This window comes from Lissotriton vulgaris, chromosome 3_1 (genome assembly GCF_964263255.1).
Source record: "Lissotriton vulgaris chromosome 3_1, aLisVul1.2, whole genome shotgun sequence".
Taxonomy (NCBI): Eukaryota; Metazoa; Chordata; class Amphibia; order Caudata; family Salamandridae; genus Lissotriton; species Lissotriton vulgaris.
In genome coordinates this window covers 1378756958-1378776047 of record NC_141689.1, presented here as the reverse complement: position 1 = coordinate 1378776047, position 19090 = coordinate 1378756958, and the positions used below count along the sequence as shown (strand labels likewise).

At 48.0% G+C, this 19090-nt stretch overlaps 1 protein-coding gene across 1 annotated transcript in view; it reads left to right on the top strand.

The window, feature by feature from the left end:
• NCBP1 (nuclear cap binding protein subunit 1) overlaps positions 1–19090 on the top strand; it is a 729105-nt gene that overhangs the window by 118300 nt on the left and 591715 nt on the right. Inside the window, exon 10 of the mRNA XM_086961848.1 lies at positions 10004–10067. Coding sequence (XP_086817974.1) covers positions 10004–10067 — 64 coding nt within the window. The remainder of the gene's footprint in view (positions 1–10003; positions 10068–19090) is intronic.

The following is a 19090-nucleotide window of genomic DNA, read 5'->3' as shown; positions in this document are numbered from 1 at the left end:
TGCGATTACCTCTCTTAGAAGAGTTGGTGAGATTCAAGCTTTCACTATACAAGAACCAATCTTACAATTACACCGTAACCAGGTGGTTCTAAGTACTAATCCTCAATTCCTTCCTGAAGTAATTACTCCTCTTCATCTAAACCAATCTGTAGAGTTGCCAGTGTTTTTTCAAAACCCAGACTCTGTAGCAGAGAGAGCTCTACACACACTAGATGTCAAAAGAGCTCTTCTCTATTACATAGATAGGACCAAATCCTTTTGCAAAACAAAGCAACTATTTGTAGCTTTCTCTCCACCACATGAAGGCAACCCTGTTTCTAAATCAGGAATTGCAAGGTGGATCCACACACAAACCAGGAGCCTCCGTGGCTTTCTTAGGGAACATTCCCCTAGAAGACCTCTGCAAGGCAGCAGCATGGTCTACAACACGCACTTTCACCAAAACACTATTGTGTTGATGTGCAAGCCAAGCAGCAAGCTGCAGTAGGCCAAGCTGTCCTCAAAACTCTTTCAAACTACTGCAACGGATACAGGTGACCACCGCTAGGGGAGACACTGCTGCACAATTGATGAAGTGTAGAATCTGCAGCTCATATGCCTCGAACGGAAAATGCTACTTACCAGTATGCATCTGTTCTTGGCATGTGGAGCTGCAGATTTCTACACGCCCTCCCTCCTCCCCGGGACACTGACCTACTTTGTTTTTAAACTTCTGTTAAGTGTCCTTATTCTTGAGATAGATATAAACAGCTATTTCTGCAAAAACCAATAAACGGGAGACCCAGGGTTTAGTATCTGTGTACACAGCGGCTTGTCAATAAAGTTTCTCTATCTTCCTTTGAAACGCTGTACCCATGCGCATATTCGCGCTATCTGCAGCACACGGTCTAGTCTCCCTTCGCCACTCTCCCCGCAGTTGGAACCATACCATTGGCCCCTTTAGTCCACCTGTGCTCGGCCCATCGAGTCCTGGGCTTTGCAGTTTTTCTGCCTGGACTGTAATTGGCTGTCGTCAGTGACCTCGCCTACCCCTACCCTCTGACCACGCCCAACCCGGAAGGAAGGCGCGAAATCAGCCGCTCGCTTAACGGACGGCTCCAGAGACCTTCTCCATCTTCGGGATCCGGTTTGCCAGGGTATATGCAGGTTCCAAGTGGGTGCCTGGCGTCGAGGGTGCAAGTTTACCACCCGCTTTAACAACGCAACGCAGACCGCCCTCACAAGCTAAGTACTACATAAAAAGTGTGTCTGAATGTGTTTTCTTTCGATTAAGGGTGTGCCAATTACACCACCACCCCCCTCCCATGATCCATGGTGTGCTTACTCCTCACCATACAAGTGAGATTTTATTCATAATGTATATATTGTCTTTAGGTGGGGTCACTGACCGGTCTGGTCCATTGATCCCCCGAACCACGTGCACTGATTCCCATAGAGGGGTTATTTAGCATGTGATTTTCACTGCACCTCCACCAATAGCCAACCCCGTTTTTTGGCAATATGGGTTCGAGGCATGTGGGCTGCTGAATTCATATCTGTGCATAGATCGCCGCCTAGTGTTGGGTCCGGATGATTGCACATTGTTGTCCTGGAAGAGTCTTCGAAGTATCACGAGATAGGTGCCTCCTCCCCTGGACTACAGTGCGCATGGGCATCAACTCCATCCTCAGATTGTTTTTTTCCGCCATTGGGTTCGGATGTCTTTACTTCCCTCTTGTCGGAATTGATAAAAAACTTTCTTGAGACCAAAAGGTCTTTAGTCTATACGTCGGTATTGTCTTGCGTTCGGCATTACTTCTTCTAGCTCGGTTCCGAGCCAGATTCTCTACTCCCGCGTGCTCTCGGCGCGGAAGGCCCAGTCGACGCTCCTGACCTATCGACCGTCCATCATGGACCGAAGTCCATTCAAGAGATGTCCGGTCTGTAACTCGAAGTACCCCCACATCGACGTCCACCCGGTGTGCAACAAGTGTCTGTCGCCGGACCACGATGAGGACAAGTGTATGGCTTGTTCACGCTTCAGGTCCAAGAAGACGCTTAAGCTTCGAGCTGTGCGTCAGGAGGCCCAGCACTCTGCTCCGGCGCCTGCGGACATCTTCGATGCAGGGGATGTCTAGGACGAACCTATCCAGGACATTTCTGAATCAAACCCCGCGTCGGAAGTCGAAGATGACTATGACGCAGATGCTGAGGTGTTCGAGGCCAAAGAAGTCGTCGACGAGGTAGGGGACGACGACGACGGGGCCCTCTGGGCCATGGAGGATAGCTCGGATGAGGAGCTTCCTCAAACTGCCTCTGGGGCCGTGCCGATTTATAAGGCCCAGGCCGAGGGATCGCCTTCGGGCCTTACCCAAGATCTTGCTATGGGTTTCTCGGCCCCGCCTTCGGGCTCGGCCACGGACATTGTTGCCGAGCCTCTCCCTGGCAAACCGAAACCTACGGTCTCGACGCCAGATACTGCGCAGGTGCCAGCATCGAAACCGAAAGTGCGCATCGCTTTGGTCGGCTCCAAGGCCTCGGAGGCTTCGGTGCCGAAGAAGCGGAAGGTGGCTGTCGAGCCGAAGGCACAAGTCAAGGGCGTCGAGCCGAAGTCTGCCGCGCCGAAGACTAAAGTGAAGGTGGTTGAGACAGGCGCGTCGGCGCCGAAGTCGGTCGACACCGGCAAAAGCCTCGGCGACCCGAAGAAGGCTGTCGGCGAGCCGAAGAAGACTCTCGGTGACCCGAAGAAGCGGCTCGATGACCCAAAGGTCCTCACGACCCCGAGTCCGCAGGACAAGGCCAAGGACGCTGCGCCCCAAGGTTCGACTCCGAAAGTGGCCTCGAAGGATTCCATTGAACTGGCGCGTCCATCCGCCGCGTTCACCCTGCAGCGCATCCGTGAGGGCACCGCGTCGGTCGACCCGAAGGATCCTCCGCCTGCGAAACCTGTGGAAAAACCACTTAAGGCGTCCACGCCAATCCACTTCACGTTGCCGCCTAAGACGGCGCCGAAGGCTTTCGCTCCTAAGGCAGTGGCCGGCGTGCCCGAAAAGGTCTCCTCAGCGCCGAAGGCGTCATCGGTGGTCCACGGCCCGCGGCCTCGACGACCTTCGGGGGACGAGCGTCAGGAACACTTCATCGACGCCGAAACGGGCAGGCTTTCCCTCCTGAAGCGGAAAATCACCCCGGAACCCCAAATGAAGTCTTACAAGATCCCTCTCAAGAAGGACTCTGCTTGCTCTCCCGTCTTGGTGGAACCCCTTTCCCCACAGACTCATGATGTGCCACTCACTCACTCAGATGTGGACGGTGGTGAGGGAGATGATGAGGATGAATACAGTTATCCAGTCTATACAGACCCTAAGGATACCAATGAACCCTGGGCAGCTGGTGGTGACCCTGGGGATCCTCAATCAGGACAAGACCCTCAACTTTTTTCTGCTAAAACGTCCCCTATAGAAGACTCTACAGCTTTCAATGCCCTCATTGAACGGGCAGCTAACAACCACAACGTCCAGCTCCATGCTGACCCTGTGGATGTAGATTTCCTCTTTGATACCTTTTCAGTCTCCGAAAAAACTGTAAAAACTCTGCCTATGCTGAAAGGTGTTTTTAAAGCATGCTGCTGAGATCTTTAAAGATCCTACCAGGGCAAGGGTGATAAACCCTAGGATTGACAAGAAATACAATTCGGCGCCTACTGATCCTACCTACATCAAAGGACAGTTGCCTCTGGACTCCCTTGTCATCTTGAATGCCCGGAAGAGGGCTAATTCTCAGACTACGGGTGATGCTCCTCCCCCAGACAAAGAATCCAAGGTCTTTGAGGCTTCGGGGAAGAGGGTAGCAGCACAGGCAGCCAACATTTGGCGCATTTCAAACACACAGGCGCTTCTGGCGCGCTATGACAGGGCACACTACGATACACTGGAGACCCTGTTGCAACACCTGCCTGATCAATACAAGGAAGGGGCTGAGATGCTGATACAGGAAGGGAAGCTGATCTCTAACGCTTCAATTAAGTGCGCTCTGGACGCAGCTGACACTGCTGCCAGAGCTATAAACACTAGTGTTATGCTTCGGCGACATGCCTGGCTAAGAATCTCTGGATTTAAGCCAGAAATCCAAACCACCATCCTGTACCAAACGGTTAACCCAGATCACCTGTTTGGCCCAGAAGTTGACACCACCCTTGAAGATAAAAAAGGACACTGACACTGCAAAATCCATGGGTGCCTTACAGTCCCAGCAGTTTTGGGGTGGGTCCTTTCGTCGCTTCAGCACTAGAGGCGTTTCCAGGGGCCAGCTCTCCCAGTCCACGCAATACTACAAGGGCAACACTCAGACCACTTACACCAACAAAAGTCGAGGTGGATATCGTGGCAACAGCGCCAAGGGCAGAGGACGTGGAAACGGCTCCAGATCCTCTGCCACCAGCAAACAGTGACGCCTTGTCACTGCCCCCCGACCATACAACACCGGTCGGGGGGAGACTCCAGCAGTTCCTGCCCGTCTGGAAGTCCTTCACCACGGACAGGTGGGTCAGAAAACGTATCCAATACGGTTATTGTCTGGAGTTAACATCCACTCCACCCAACATGCCCCCAAGACACCGTCCTATGTCGGACGAGCACTTGCACTTATTGCAGCAGGAGGTCACGTCATGCTGCAAAAAGGAGCAATAGAGCTCGTGCCACTGCAAGAAAGAGGCACAGGGGTGTACTCCCTGTACTTCTTAATACCAAAGAAGGACGGGTCCCTCAGGCCCATCCTGGACCTCAGGCCACTCAACTACTACATCCTGTCGGAGCACTTCCATATGCTGACTCTGCAGCAAGTGCTCCCGTTGCTCAGGCAGGGGGATTTTCTCGCAACTTTAGACCTAAAGGATGCGTACTTTCACATTCCACTGCACCCTTCACACAGGAAATACCTCCGTTTCACCATCCAAAACCAGCACTACCAGTTCAAGGTTTTGCCTTTCGGTGTCACCACAGCACCCAGGGTGTTCACAAAGTGCCTGGCGACAGTGGCGGCGCATCTCAGGAGACGGAACATCCACGTCTACCCTTATCTGGACGACTGGCTCATATAGGCAAAGTCAGCCCAGCAGTTTGCCGCCCACATGTCCCACACCATTCACCTCCTGCACGTTCTGGGATTCTCACTGAATTACCCGAAATCCCACCTCCAGCCCGCCCACGTACGGCAGTATCTGGGTGCGACCATAAACACTCTGGCGGCCACAGCACAGCCGAATTCAGTGAGTGTCAGCAGCATTCAATCGCTGATACAGAAATTCAGACCTCAACACTCGCTTCCAGCAAGAGTGTTCATGCAGTTGATAGGCATGATGGCCTCCTGCATTTCCATAGTCCCGCACGCGAGGCTACATATGCGTCCGCTTCAGGAGTGCTTAGCACGTCAGTGGACTCAGGCTCACGGGCAGTTGAAAGACCTAGTGTTGGTGAGCGGTCGGGCATACAACTCTCTGCATTGGTGGAATCCACGAAACCTTTGCAAGGGCCGACCGTTCCAAGAGCCTGTGCCACAGATCATCCTGACAACGGACGTCTCTCTCCAGGGATGGGGAGCTCATGTCCTCCATTACACAGTGCAGGGCCTACGGACGCAACAGCAAAGGAAGATGCACATCAATGTTCTCGAACTGATGGCGCTCTTCATGGCACTCAAAGCCTTCAAAGTACATCTGTGCAACAAGGTTGTGTTGATCCGGAAGGACAACATGACAGCCATGTACTACATTCAAAAGCAGAGAGGAACACACTCTCCGCAGCTGTCTCATCTGGCTCAGAGCATGTGGAAGTGGGCCATTCATAGGAACATCTTCCTCATGGCAGAACACCTCCCGGGCAAAGACAATCAGATGGCGGACCTCCTCAGCAGGCACAGCCACCAAATGCACGAGTGGGAGATACATCCATCAGTACTCCAACCGTACTTCCAAAGGTGGGGTCATCCAGAGATAGACCTGTTCGCCACAAGGGAGAACGCAAAATGCCAAAGCTTCGCCACCAGGTTCCCACACCCACAGTCGCAGGGCAATGCGATATGGATGAACTGGTCAGGCAAATTTGCGTACGCTTTTCCCCCAGCACCTCTGATACCGCTGGTGGCACGCAAGCTCAGGCAGCACTCCATGACTCTCATCCTGGTTGCTCCAACGTGGGCTCGCCAACCATGGTACACCACGTTTCTAGAACTGTCCGTGGTACCGCATCAGAGGCTACGTCTCACACCCAGCCTTCTGACGCAGAGCCATGGCGACATTCAGCATCCAGATCCGCAACAGCTCAACCTGGCGATCTGGCTCCTGAAGTCTTAGAGTTTGGCTACCTGCACTTACCTTCTGACTGTATGGACATCATTCGGGAGGCAAGGAAGCCCACCACCAGAGCATGCTATGCGGCGAAATGGAAGCGGTTTGTCATTTATTGTGCAGACCACAACATTAACCCGCTAGATGCTTCGATTCAAAATATCATCTGTTACCTTTTCCATCTGTACAAATGTAATCTGGCCTATGCTTCCATTCGCATACATCTATCTGCGATGGCCGCTTATCTCCAGCATAGGCAGCACCTCTCGCTCTTCAGGGTGCCTGCCATTAAGGCCTTTCTGGAAGGACTCAAACGAGTCATTCCGCCGCTGACTCCGCCAGCTCCTGAGTGGAACTTCAATGTGGTCCTCACCCGGCTGATGGGTCCTCCCTTTGAACCACTGCATTCCTGCGAGAATCAGTTCTTGACGTGGAAAGTGGCTTTCCTCATAGCGATTACATCGCTACGGCGAGTTAGTGAACTGCAAGCCCTCACTATCCAAGAGCCATTTATTCAAATTCATTCTAACAGGGTGGTGCTTCGCACTAACCCTAAATTCCTTCCTAAAGTTGTGTCTCAATTCCATATCAACCAAACTATTGAATTGCCTGTTTTCTTCCAAAATCCTGCGTCATTGGCGGAGAGAATGCTCCACACCCTTGACGCCAAAAGGGCCCTGATGTATTACATCGATAGGACCAAGGATTTTAGGAAGACTAAGCAACTCTTTGTCGCCTTTGCGCCACACCACAAAGGTAACCCTATTTCCAAAGCTGGTATTGCTAGGTGGATCATTACATGTATCCAGATCTGCTATCTGAAAGCCAAACGTACTCTCACCATTCCACCAAGGGCCCACTCCACCAAGAAGTTGGGGGCCTCTATGGCATTCCTTGGAAACATTCCTTTGGAAGACATATGTAGAGCAGCGACATGGTCTACCACACACACATTTACAAAGCATTATTGTGTTGATGTGCACTCCAAACAGCAGGCAGCTGTAGGGCAGGCTGTTCTCAAAACACTTTTCCAAACTGCTGCAGCTGGCACGGGCGGCCGCCGTTAATGGAGGGACTGCTATGTATTCTATGCACAGATATGAATTCAGCAGCCCACATGCCTCGAACCGAATATGCTACTTACCGGTATGCATCTGTTCTTGGCATGTAGGGCTGCTGACATTCATATCGCCCGCCCTCCTCCCCGGCGCCCATAGCAGCTGCAGAATTCACACATACGTCTAGCATGGTCATCATTCACTTAGTTTCACTCCATCTTGGCCACAATGGCTAAAAACAATCTGAGGATGGAGTCGATGCCCATGCGCACTGTAGTCCAGGGGAGGAGCCACCTATCTCGTGATACTTCGAAGACTCTTCCAGGACAACAATGTGCAATCATCCGGACCCAACACTAGGCGGCGATCTATGCACAGATATGAATGTCAGCAGCCCTACATGCCAAGAACAGATGCATACTGGTAAGTAGCATATTCGTTCTCTCTCCTGGACCGATTATGGCGTTAACAATAATGCTATTCCGTCCTCAACAACTGGAGCACTGGAGACACACCCTAGAGCATAATAAGATTTTAATCGTTTGTTTTGTCTCTTAAATGTGTCTTTGTCCTTTTTTTTTCTTCCACAGGTGCATTACACACATTTTTGAAGTCTCCCAAACGGGGAGTACTTTAGGAGGCTGGTCCTTCTTGCACTTTTTCTACACTGTTTTTACTTTCACGTACCTTGGTTAGGGTGGTCCTTAGCGTGTCCACACCGCCGGGGTTTAGTCCACCTTTGTCCCGATGAATGCCTGGTAAATTGACACCGTTTCAAGGCAGAAACATGTTGACTGACTACTAATATAGTGGAAACAACCAATCAATTCAATTGGCCGAATTTTCCACACCTTCATTTTTAATATGTCCAATTGATCAAACATTAAATTCTTTTTTTGATACACTGTAGACATTTTTAATATCACTATCACTTTGAATCACTCACTTTCACGTCTTTTAACAAAATACCTGCTCCGCAGTAGTTCTGGCGTTGAAGCACACTGGGGAGGCACTCGGCCTCTCCAGTGGGGCCCGATGATGAAGCATGTCAACTATCAGGTAGGTGAGTGAGGGCTTTTTATACACACCTGAGTGGGGTTGTGTATCTCCTTTATACTGCTGCTCCTTTTGTTATTCCTGATTGTCTTTTTGGACACTCTTCCTTTGTTTAAATAAGTGTAACCGGGGACTAAGAGTGTTTCCACATTCTCCCTACCTCTCTCTTTGTTGACCTGTATCTGAAAGCCTCACCAGTCAGAGTATGATGTTTCCACTGTAATCATCCCTGCTTGACTAAGGAACGAAGGTTATCATATGTATGGTCTGCTTCCCTGTATTGAAATGTGAACTCTAACTGTGCACTATTACTTAAAGAAGGAAGATCCACTTCTCTCCAGCCACTGGAAAGAAAGAGGGCACAATGGACCATGTCTGCTATAGTATAATCAAGTCATGTTGATGACCTAGGTTACGGTTAGTGTTCTCCTGGATTGATGGGAAATGTAGCTATATATTTAGTAAGGCACTGGCTGGTTAAAGATACTCTAGCAGAATCCTCATCTCTGGGACTTGCCATTTAATATGCACCCTTGCTTTACAGTACTGCAGGAGTGGTAAGCTTTGCAATGTATTTCCTTCACATTGTTTTACTCTCCTAATGGGTGTTTTGGTGTTTGTCAGGGCCTGATGGTTTTTTAGTTGAAGGACTAGTGCTTGTTAAATTCTCCTATATTTTTGTGGAATTTTGTGTAAAATAACCGCACCCCCCTATAGAGCCTATGTAAAGACATTTCACCCTTCCACCTTTAGATGCCTGTCTGCGGTGTTGCAAAGTTTGTGGTCTGAGTGCTTTCACACGGACCACTATTGCATAACAGTGTATGTGCATCGCGTTCGTGCTCAAGGCTTGAATTACAAATCTGTACCTGGTGTTGCTCACTGAGTTCATTAACTATTTAAATAAAATAATTGAGAGCAAAACTGTACTACTATCAGTTCTTAACAGTTTTTTTTCCTGAAAATCTTTTAATCCTATGTGCCCTTTCTTACCATTTTAACTGGTTATTAGTCAACCCTTGCAGCAGTCTATTGGCTTGGCTGCTCTTCACTCGCACTACGTAATGGATAAATCATCACAGAAATTGTTTAGGGTATAGTAGTCCTCGAGCAAAATGTTTCAAGCAAATTGCGACTGATTAATGGGAATTATATTGCACTCCCTGCCCAATCTGAGTCTTTTGGCTCTAACCTTGAAAGCGTTGTGGCCAGACGTAGTCCTCTGCTTTTTGCCTGAAGCCTGTCAGTGACTTGGAGATAGTCTGTCTCCCAGAACAAAAGATACTAGATGTTGTCAGTGTGCGCTGAGAAGTGGCTTCCCTCTCAAGGGTGTGGAGATGGAATTTGCGCAAAGATACCAGTACCAGTTTCTTCCTGCTAAGTTCATTTTTTGGAAGGTAGCAACTGTCTGATTATACTTTGACTTGCTCTTTAGTTGTTAACTTTGATTTGAAAATGGGTGTAAAGCTATTAATAGAATTCTTGAGAGACGTCATTTGCATTGCTGTAAGTACCTCTTGTGTCTACTGTTTATCCGTATTAAACCCTTTTCTACTATTTTTCTTTCTAGTGCTGCACAATTACTGAGTTATCCAGGGAAGAATAAGATTCCATTGAACTATCATATAGTCGAGGTATGTATTAAACATCTATTATATTTGTAAAACTTTATCTGATCTGATAAAAACAATCATTTGAATTGACCCATTTAAAAAAAACCTAGAGCTTTTATTTCTACAAAGTGTATCAGGATATAGTTTGCTTGCTACTTTTCTTCTAGGAAGCAAAATGTAATCAAACAATATTTTTTTAATTGGTCATCTAACTGCTGTTACATGCTGCTTTCCAAATGTAATTTTAGAAGTATTCTACTGTTTGCATCCTTGTAGGATATCGCCTCGCATTTGACGGAAGCTGTAATACATTATTAAATACTTCCATATGTAAAAAAATATATATATATATACACAACTAGCATACATTTTCATTTTCTTATGCAACCAATCAACCAAATTAAACATAGTACATTTGACTAAATCTATAACTGCTAATAAAAAATTGGCACATAAAGGGAAGATTCCGCCTGCATCAGTCTGTTTCACACTTTGGGACTGACACTGAACATCAACATATCCTTTATCGAACCAAAGCAGAAACTTCAGTTCCAGGGAGCGATACTAGACATGTAATTGGGAAAGGAGTTTCCCTTACAGGACAAAGCAACAAAGCTCTAAGTCATGGCAAATGACTTCTCTACCAGAAAGTCAGTCCCAGTCAGGTAGTAAAAGTCTCTGCTGGGCCTGATGGCATCCTACATAAGTCTTAAACTCTTTTGCAGGCTCCAAATGAGACCATACCAACAAGAGCAGGATAATAAATGGAAACACAGACTGCTCATGAAACAACACGGCCCACATTACAAGACGACTGAAGCAGGTGGTACTATGGTGTAGATTCCCAACAAATCTTAAATCAAGCCTCTTTCCATCCTCCATCTGACATTGTGATTCTCACAAAAGATGCATTCAATGACAGCTCGGTTGCTCAAATGCAAGAACTGTCGACAAGAGCTGTTGATAAGAGGTGTCTGGTCAGATGCAGGGAAGATGCTACATATCACTGTTCTGGAGCTTTGGACCATATGACTGGGACTACAACTGTTCCTCCCAAGACTGGCAGGCCAACTGAACATTATATGGATGGACAATACAATGTCATTGTTTTACATTGCCAAGCAAGGGTGGACAAGGTCCCGACCCCTCCCAAAAGAGGGACTTGGCAATTTTTCACTAAGTTAATACTTTTGCTAATCATCTGTTAGGGTGCCACTGACCGTGCTCAGCAGATCACTGTCAGACTACCACAAGTGTGTACTCCATCCAAAGCAATTAGACTAAATCATAACCTAGAGTCACCATACACTAGATTGGTTCCCCACCCAGAGCTACAAGAAATGCTGGTACTTCAGCACCAAATTTTTCACCATATGCCCAGGGTTTTGAGAAGGCGAAGTCTGATCACTGTACCCTGATTTATTTTGTATTGCTCCAGTGGTCCACACATGTACTTGCACAGCAAACTCGTGCAGCACTCTACACATCTGGTGACACCACTGAAAATCACACTCCAGACCCACTCCTGGAAGAATGGGCAGGTACTACAGTATGATCTAAAGTCGCTAAGCCGGACAGCATGGCACTTGACCACTTGGATCTCCCAATGAAATGTAAAACATTGCAGCACTGGCACCAGCCACCACGAAGGCCTACAACACTAAGTGGAAGTGTTTTTGTGTGTGGTGCAAAAACAAAGGATTTCACACACACACTGTATGATGCCTCATCAGGTACTTCTATGTTTGTTAGGACTAGCCTAAAGTAGTTTCAAATACTCTTCAGTGAGAGTCCATCTGCGGGACATAGCTAGATTTAGAAGAACAGTAGACCACTCCTAAGGAATAATAAACCGTTTATGAAAGGACTGTGAGGATTTGGGTGTGTTATATTGTATGGTTGTGCAATCTTACCGTATAGCACATTCTCAAAAACTGTCTTGGAACCAGTCCGGCTTATTTAAAAAACCTCTAGCTCAACCCTAGGTAGCTGTGGATTCATGCAGCAATGCTTAAAGAAAGGAACTAGTGTAAAGCATTTAACAGTACCAAACAGCAAAATAAAGTTATTCAACATGAAAGAAATCTGACCCCTGTGAATAATAATAAAAAAATATATAAATTTTTACAGATCAAGATGAGCAAAATCCACAGGAGGGTACCGGAGATATACATTTTTGAAGAAAATGTCAATCTCCGTTCAACCGCAAACATACATTGATAACCGTAAAGTTTGGAAACTGTTCGGCTACTCGGGTCCGACGGGGACTACCAAATCAGACAAGGAGAAGGTCAGAGGGACCATTAAGGAGTATTTGGACAGTTACTTAGCCACCAAAGTGTTCTCCTGTTCTTTACAGCTCAATCGCTATAGACTTCAATTGAGTGGTCCTTATGCTAGTAATACAGGAGGTAAATTATGCTCAAGGGTAATCTAGGTGCTGTGCTGTCGACTGGGGATGTCTTGGGTGTCACTCCTGCATACATGGGTCAAATAAGGTGATTTTAGACAGAGGCCAAATTCCCTGGAATTCCTCTTTGAGCCAGTAGCTGGTCAGGGTCCAGCAGACTCTGGTTAAACTTTTACCTGTAGAAGATTGGTCTCTTGGTACGCCCATTGACTGTCAGCGGCGATTCTCCAGATATGGCCGCTGACTTTCTGAACAGGGCTACTTTAGCTTTGATGGCCCTGGTGATAGTTCTAGGAGATGCTGGGGTCACTTATCTGGTCTGGAGCTTTCAAGCGACTTCCCCCTCAGTCAGAAGCCACAGGCACAATCCTCTCTTCGCTAGCCCAAGGTATGGCAGATGCTGTCCAGCCCACAGTGCAACCTAACTTTGCCAAGTCTAGGGGTCAGCAGGGCAGTCCTCCTTTGGTCGTTTTTCTAGTTCCATCATGAGCTGAGGTTCAGGGTGCCATATTTATGCCCAGAAAGTGGTGGATGATGTTGTCACTAGCCAATGGATTAGCAGGACTATATATGTCCAACCTAATAATTTACAGCTAACTGCCTTAGGGCTCGGTAGGCTTTACTTAAGGCAGACTTGCATATATTGTTACGGGAAGTGGGCGCTTTGCCATTGGTTTAAATGGCAAAGTCGAACTAGCTGTTTTAAAACTGTCCTTTCAGTCTGCAGTGGTAGGCTGGGAGTCATTTTGTACTGTCCCACACAAGGTGGCACAATCCGTGCTACTGCCCTGGGTGAATAGTCTGCATTTCAAGCCCTGTGTATCCTTGGTACCATATACTATGAACTTATAGGGAAGTCAGTCTCTGCCAATTGGGGATAGCCAAATCAACACATACTTTGTAATGCGTTAAAACACTGGCACCGAGGTCTGGTTGACAGGCCTTCGTGCACTCTCAGTCGAAAAACCAGCAGCTTCTGTCCAGAATTGTTAGGGGTGAACATTCAAAAAGTGGCTTTTCCTTACAAGGGCTCTTCAGAGCTTTTCCCCTGTACGGCACCCGCAAGTCTCATGGGAACTCATCAATGTCTTGAAATTGGCAAATTCTACCCACTACTTTGAGCCGATCCACAAGGTACAGCTAAAATTAATGTCCTACAAGACAGCGCTTTTCATAGCAATTTCATCAGCAAGGCAGATAGGACAGATGCAGGCATTAACTGTTAAATAAATGTTTCTCTAATGTACAAGGGACAAAGTCAATTTTGCAGGCCAACCCTGCATTCATACCAGAAGCCCCTACTGACTTCTTTTTGAAACCACCCATCATATTATGTTCATTCTTCCCAAATCTCAAAATGTCAGCAGAAAAATATTTACACTTGCTAGATGTACGCAGATGTATTAGATTTTATATTGACAAAATAAAGGACAAGCATTTATCAGACCAACTGTTTTGGCCAGCCAGGAAGAGATGAAACAGTGTCCAACCCTGGGATATTATGTTGGCTCTCCACCTAAATTCTCTTCTGCCACAGAAAAGCCAAATGTCTGCTCTAGGGAAGAGTGAGCGTGTATTTGTCCAGGAACATGGTTATGACTGCAGCACTATACGCTCGTGGAGCCCTACAAGACATCTGTTGTGCAGCCACCTTGAGGAGTAGGCACACATTCACGAAGCACTACTGCCTCGATGTGAACACAGCAGACTCTGGAGTGGGGCATTGAGAATGAGTCTCCGAGAAAAGCTAGATGATGATTAAGAAGCAATTCTTGAGATACTGACCAGAAGAGCAGCTCTTAAGCCAAAATGGTGGCTTTGGAAAAAGAGGGCGGAGATGGGTCTAGCACCCATGAATAGTGGCAGCAACAAACTACATATGGAGAGAGCGGAAACTTTTGATGCCAAAATCCCCATAGGGAGTGTTCCCTAATATGTTGAGGGTGATGACATCACAAAGTGGTTTACAGCCTTTGAGAGGGCTTGTAAGATGAGGAAGTTACCCCAGAGACACTGGATCTCTCTACTCTGGGAGTTATTCTCTAGAAAGTGCAGGGATAGACTCCTGACACTTTATGTGGTAGATGCTTAGTCTTATGACCTCATGAAGGATATCCTGATTGAGGACTTGGTCTCACCACTGAGGAGTACATAATTAAATTCAGGTAAACTCGCAAAACCTCAAGTCAGTCCTGGTTTGATTTTATTGACTAGGTGGCTGGTAAAAGGCAGCAGGGTGCAAGACTATGATGGGCTCTATAATTTGATTATGAAGGAACACTTATGTAATTGTACTTTGGAAATATTGCATCAGTAGTTAGTGAACGTTTGATCTCTTCCCCAAGAGCTGAGGAAAAAGGCGGACCACTGGATCAAAACGAGTGTGTCCAGAAAGATCCATGGTGGGGGTGACAAGAAGAAAGGGGGTTCCAATCCTCCCCAGAGAAAAGATGTGGAACACAAAGGGGAAACCCAGAGAGTCTTCTAAAGGCCCCAAAAACCTGTTCGGGAGGGTGACCCCATAAATTCTTCCCAATCAAAGGGTAGGTACTAGGGTAAAAACTGGGATCCCAAAAAGGCTTGTTGTTTCAACTGTAAGCAGAATGGACACCGAACTGGGGACTCTTCTTGCCCCAAAAAGGCTTGCACTAGTGCAACACCCACAGGAGTGGAGTATCAAGCTGGGACCCTTGGTGTGCCCTGACCAGATCAGAGAGCCCATTGCCAGTACTTTAGTCTTTGCGGTGTGGATATAGCTTTCCTGGCTGTCTGGCCCAGTAACCTGCACCAATACAGATAAAAGCCACGTATCAATGGATTTCTGTAGACTTGTGGGCTGAGGTAGGAATGAGAACACGAGAAGACATGCTGGAAATACATGAATGGGTGTGTGTGAAAATTGGAGCGCAAAACAAACCCCAGGGTAAAAAAAGGTATTGGAGCCTGGAATAAATGCTCAATCCTCCAGGAGAAAAGGCAAGAAGGCTGGGAATGTCTGAGTGAAGGGATTTTGTAGCTCCTATGTTACCTGTGAAACCAGTGGCAAGGCGAGTAGCAAATCAAAGGGCCCCTTAATCCCACTATCAGTAGTTTGGTTTCCCTTTCAAAGGGCAGGGATTGACATTGTGGTCTACCTGACCCTCAAACAGCATCAAGGGACATATTTATTCTGGTGGTTGTGTATCATGCCAGCAGGTATCCTGAGGCAATTCCCCTTGGGAATATCACTGCTCCAGTAGTTGCCAGAGCCAGCATGAGTATTTTTACTAGTGGCTTTCCCTAAGGAGGTGGCTTCAGACAGAGGTATTAACTTCATGTCTGCTTACCTAATGGCAATGTGGAATGAATGTAAATGTTGTATACTTGTAAAGCGCACAGCTGCCCGCACCGCGGGCGTCCCGGCACTGTATACCGCTGGGGAACCCGTCCTGGCTTTCCCTGTGAGATGGTCCCTTCTGGGCACCTCCAAGGTGAGACCAGGCATCCCCTGCGTTGAAGGGGCCGTTGCGAAGATTAAGCAAGCTATTGCCCAGAGTTGCAGAGTGGAGTCCAAGGTTAGAGTAGGCGCCGAGGCGCGAATTATCAGGCCCGCGGACATTTTGACCCAAGACCCTGCCGCGTTGGGAATCGAACCCTGGTCCCGGGCCGATCTCAGCTTCTGGGTCTGCCGCCTCTAACCATTGAGCCACACTTCTCCCCCATGTGGTGTGACTTATAAGTTCTTTACCCCATATCACTCACAAATGGTCTGGTTGAGAGATTAAATAGGACCCTGAAAGGTATGATCATGGGACTCCCTGGAAAAACTCGCTTCAGGGCCTGATGGGGTGGCCATCGATCTATATAAGAACGAAATGGATCTATGGGCTCCAATATCAGTAAATATTTTTAATGCTGCAGTAGGTCAGTTTCCGCCTACATGGGGGCAATCATTAATTATCCCCTTGTTTAAAAAAGGTTCCAAATCAGAGGCCCGCAACTATCGACCTATTTCACTGCTGGACTCATCACTTAAAGTGATGAGTAGGGTCATGTTGAAAAGACTTGGAAGTATGGGCCGAAGAAAACAAAATTCTCTCCCCAGCCCAATATGGGTTTAGGGCAGGTTTGTGCACCCTGGAACAGTGTGTTAATTTGGATTTACTTATCAGCAAATATACACTGGCCAAAGGGGGTAATTTGTTTTTATGTTTTGCGGACCTTAGTAGCGCTGTTGATCTCGTGGACCATTCCATATTGTGGGAAATATTGCTGGATAATGGCGCCCCAAAAGAAATTGTATATTTATTGGCGAGGTGTGAGAAGTTAGCCTGATATATGATGTTTCCAATTCTGGAACCACCTTGTATCAGTCCAAACAATCCCTTATGGTGTCTGGTTGTAAGTCAACCTTATAGACGAGCTATCTTAATGGTAGCATAGACTAAGCAGCCTTAAAGGCTAAATTCAAGAGGTTGTGTTAAGCGAGCTGTTTTACCAATCACAATCCTGTAATATCAAATGAAAGGACACCACACAAGTATATACTATAAAAATATATGTGTTTATTTCTAAAATAATCCCCAGTACTCTTTATGAGCAAAGGGGCACAAGCGTTAAATCAAAAGCACAGTATAACATACAAAGTTGCACAATTATGGATGAGGGCGGGTGGCCACTCAAACCATATATTAAGAAAGTGGTATAAGAGATACCAATCGAACAGTGGTTAGGCCTAGGGCCTAGGGAATCGCTGGAAGCAGTCGGGACAAGCAATGCTGAAGTCTGGACAAGCCCGCGGGATTCGGGTGCAGTGCTTAAAGTACACGCATGCACCAATGCAATGTCAATGGTGCGTAAAAGTTGCACAAATAGAGTTTAAGGATACTTCCGCTGAACCTAGATGGACGAAACTTTAGACACAGGCCCTAGAGGTGTGTACCAGTGTGGGAACACCGGCGTTGCTGAGTTACCTCACCCACAGGAAGCGGGTGCATAGGGTCGAAGTGGCGTCGGGTTTCGTCACGCAGGTTGTTGGTGCTTGAAGCTGAAGATGCTGCAGGCGATGTGAAGGAGAAGTGTCCGGTGTGATCCAAGGGTGGATCAGAGTAGAAAAGTACCTGAAAGCAGAGGGGACAGAGTCTGGGTCACTCAGCAGTGACCAGGGTGGAACCAGGACGGAACCAGGCAATGTCGGGCGCAATCAGGTGGTTGTCGAGGAGCTTCTTTCCGGTGCCACGTGGGCTCTGGGGCATCTGCGACATCCAGGAGCCGGTCACGAGCTGTCCCACGCTGGCTCTCACCGTCGGCTTCAAGATCGGAGCAAACAACACTTGGCAAGAGCAATCCACGCAGGACTGGAAGATTGCTTCTCACTCGGACCAGGAGGGTCAGAGCGGGTGCTCTTTTTCAGAGGAGCTGGTGCAAGTCTGGAGCAACCAGAATCGCAAGTCAGTTTTAGGTTTTCGCCGGCACAGGGGCCACAAGCCAGCTGGCAAGTGACCGGGCCAACGCGTCGAGCCAAAGAAAGCAGAAGGGCCCCACGCAACACTCATCGAGTGTAGAGGGGTGAGCTTCGGTGCAAGAGTGGCTCAGGGTTGGGGCTTCTCAAACCCCGGTGTACAGCTTCGAGGGTCACTCGTGGGCTGCACGGTCAGCGTCTCGTGGTCTTTTCAAGATGGCGTGCCCCACGCTTCCGGTCGCCTCCACGGGTCTCAGCTCTGCAGGGACTGTGGATCGGGCTGTAAGAAGGCAGGCAAGCTTGATCTCGTCGATCTGTCGCTCGAGTTCCGGCGGGAACTGCAACAAAGCAGACGAGGTGCTGGATGGTGCCTGTTTGCACAGGGTGGTCACTCCTTGACTACAAGGGAGATTCTTCAGTCTTCTACGTTGAGTAGGATGTCGAAGGGTCCAGAGTTTCGTTTTAATTGTTTCATCAGGATAATCTGAGTGCGTTGGCACTGCTCCCATTCTTATACCAATCTAGGGGGCTGGATTACCTGCTAGGTCCCCTCCTATGGGTGGGACCCAGGAAGGGGGTGGATACTCCCCTTTCCTTTGATCCAGGCCGCGCTGGGACTGGGGCTGGTGTGCCCCAGAACCGGTTTGGCCGGATTAGGCAAGGGGCAGCCTTGTGCTCCCCAGGCAGTGTCTGGTTTCTTTCAGACCTCCCTGCTACAATCCACTATCTCCTGTCTTGGGTGGTGTGACACCTTCCTGTGACAGGAAAGCCTTTATCCAGGCCTCCTGTGCTGAGTTTCAGTCGGCAGCAGGAGGTCAGACTTGTCTGTGGCAGAAGCATCCATTTTGTGGATCTGAGGCTCTTTTAAAATCAACCGCGTTTTAGCCAAGTAACATGTCGTCTCCCTCTAGAGGGGTGGAATCCTACCCCCGTCGCCAGGACTGGCGAGGGGGTAGTATTCCAAATCGTATGACACCTTACACGACATGTTTTGATAAAGCCAAACCAAAGTTAACATATAACCGCGAGGATTATAATGCACTTAATAGTATATGGTATGGCATTAGTCCGGAACAGCTTAGGGAATTCGTCCCGACAACTGCAGACAGGCTCCGCTCATGCTAGAGCACCATCTCACATAAAACCAAGCACTCTGCCTCCAGGATTGTTAAGGCCTGCCATAGGAGTGACTGA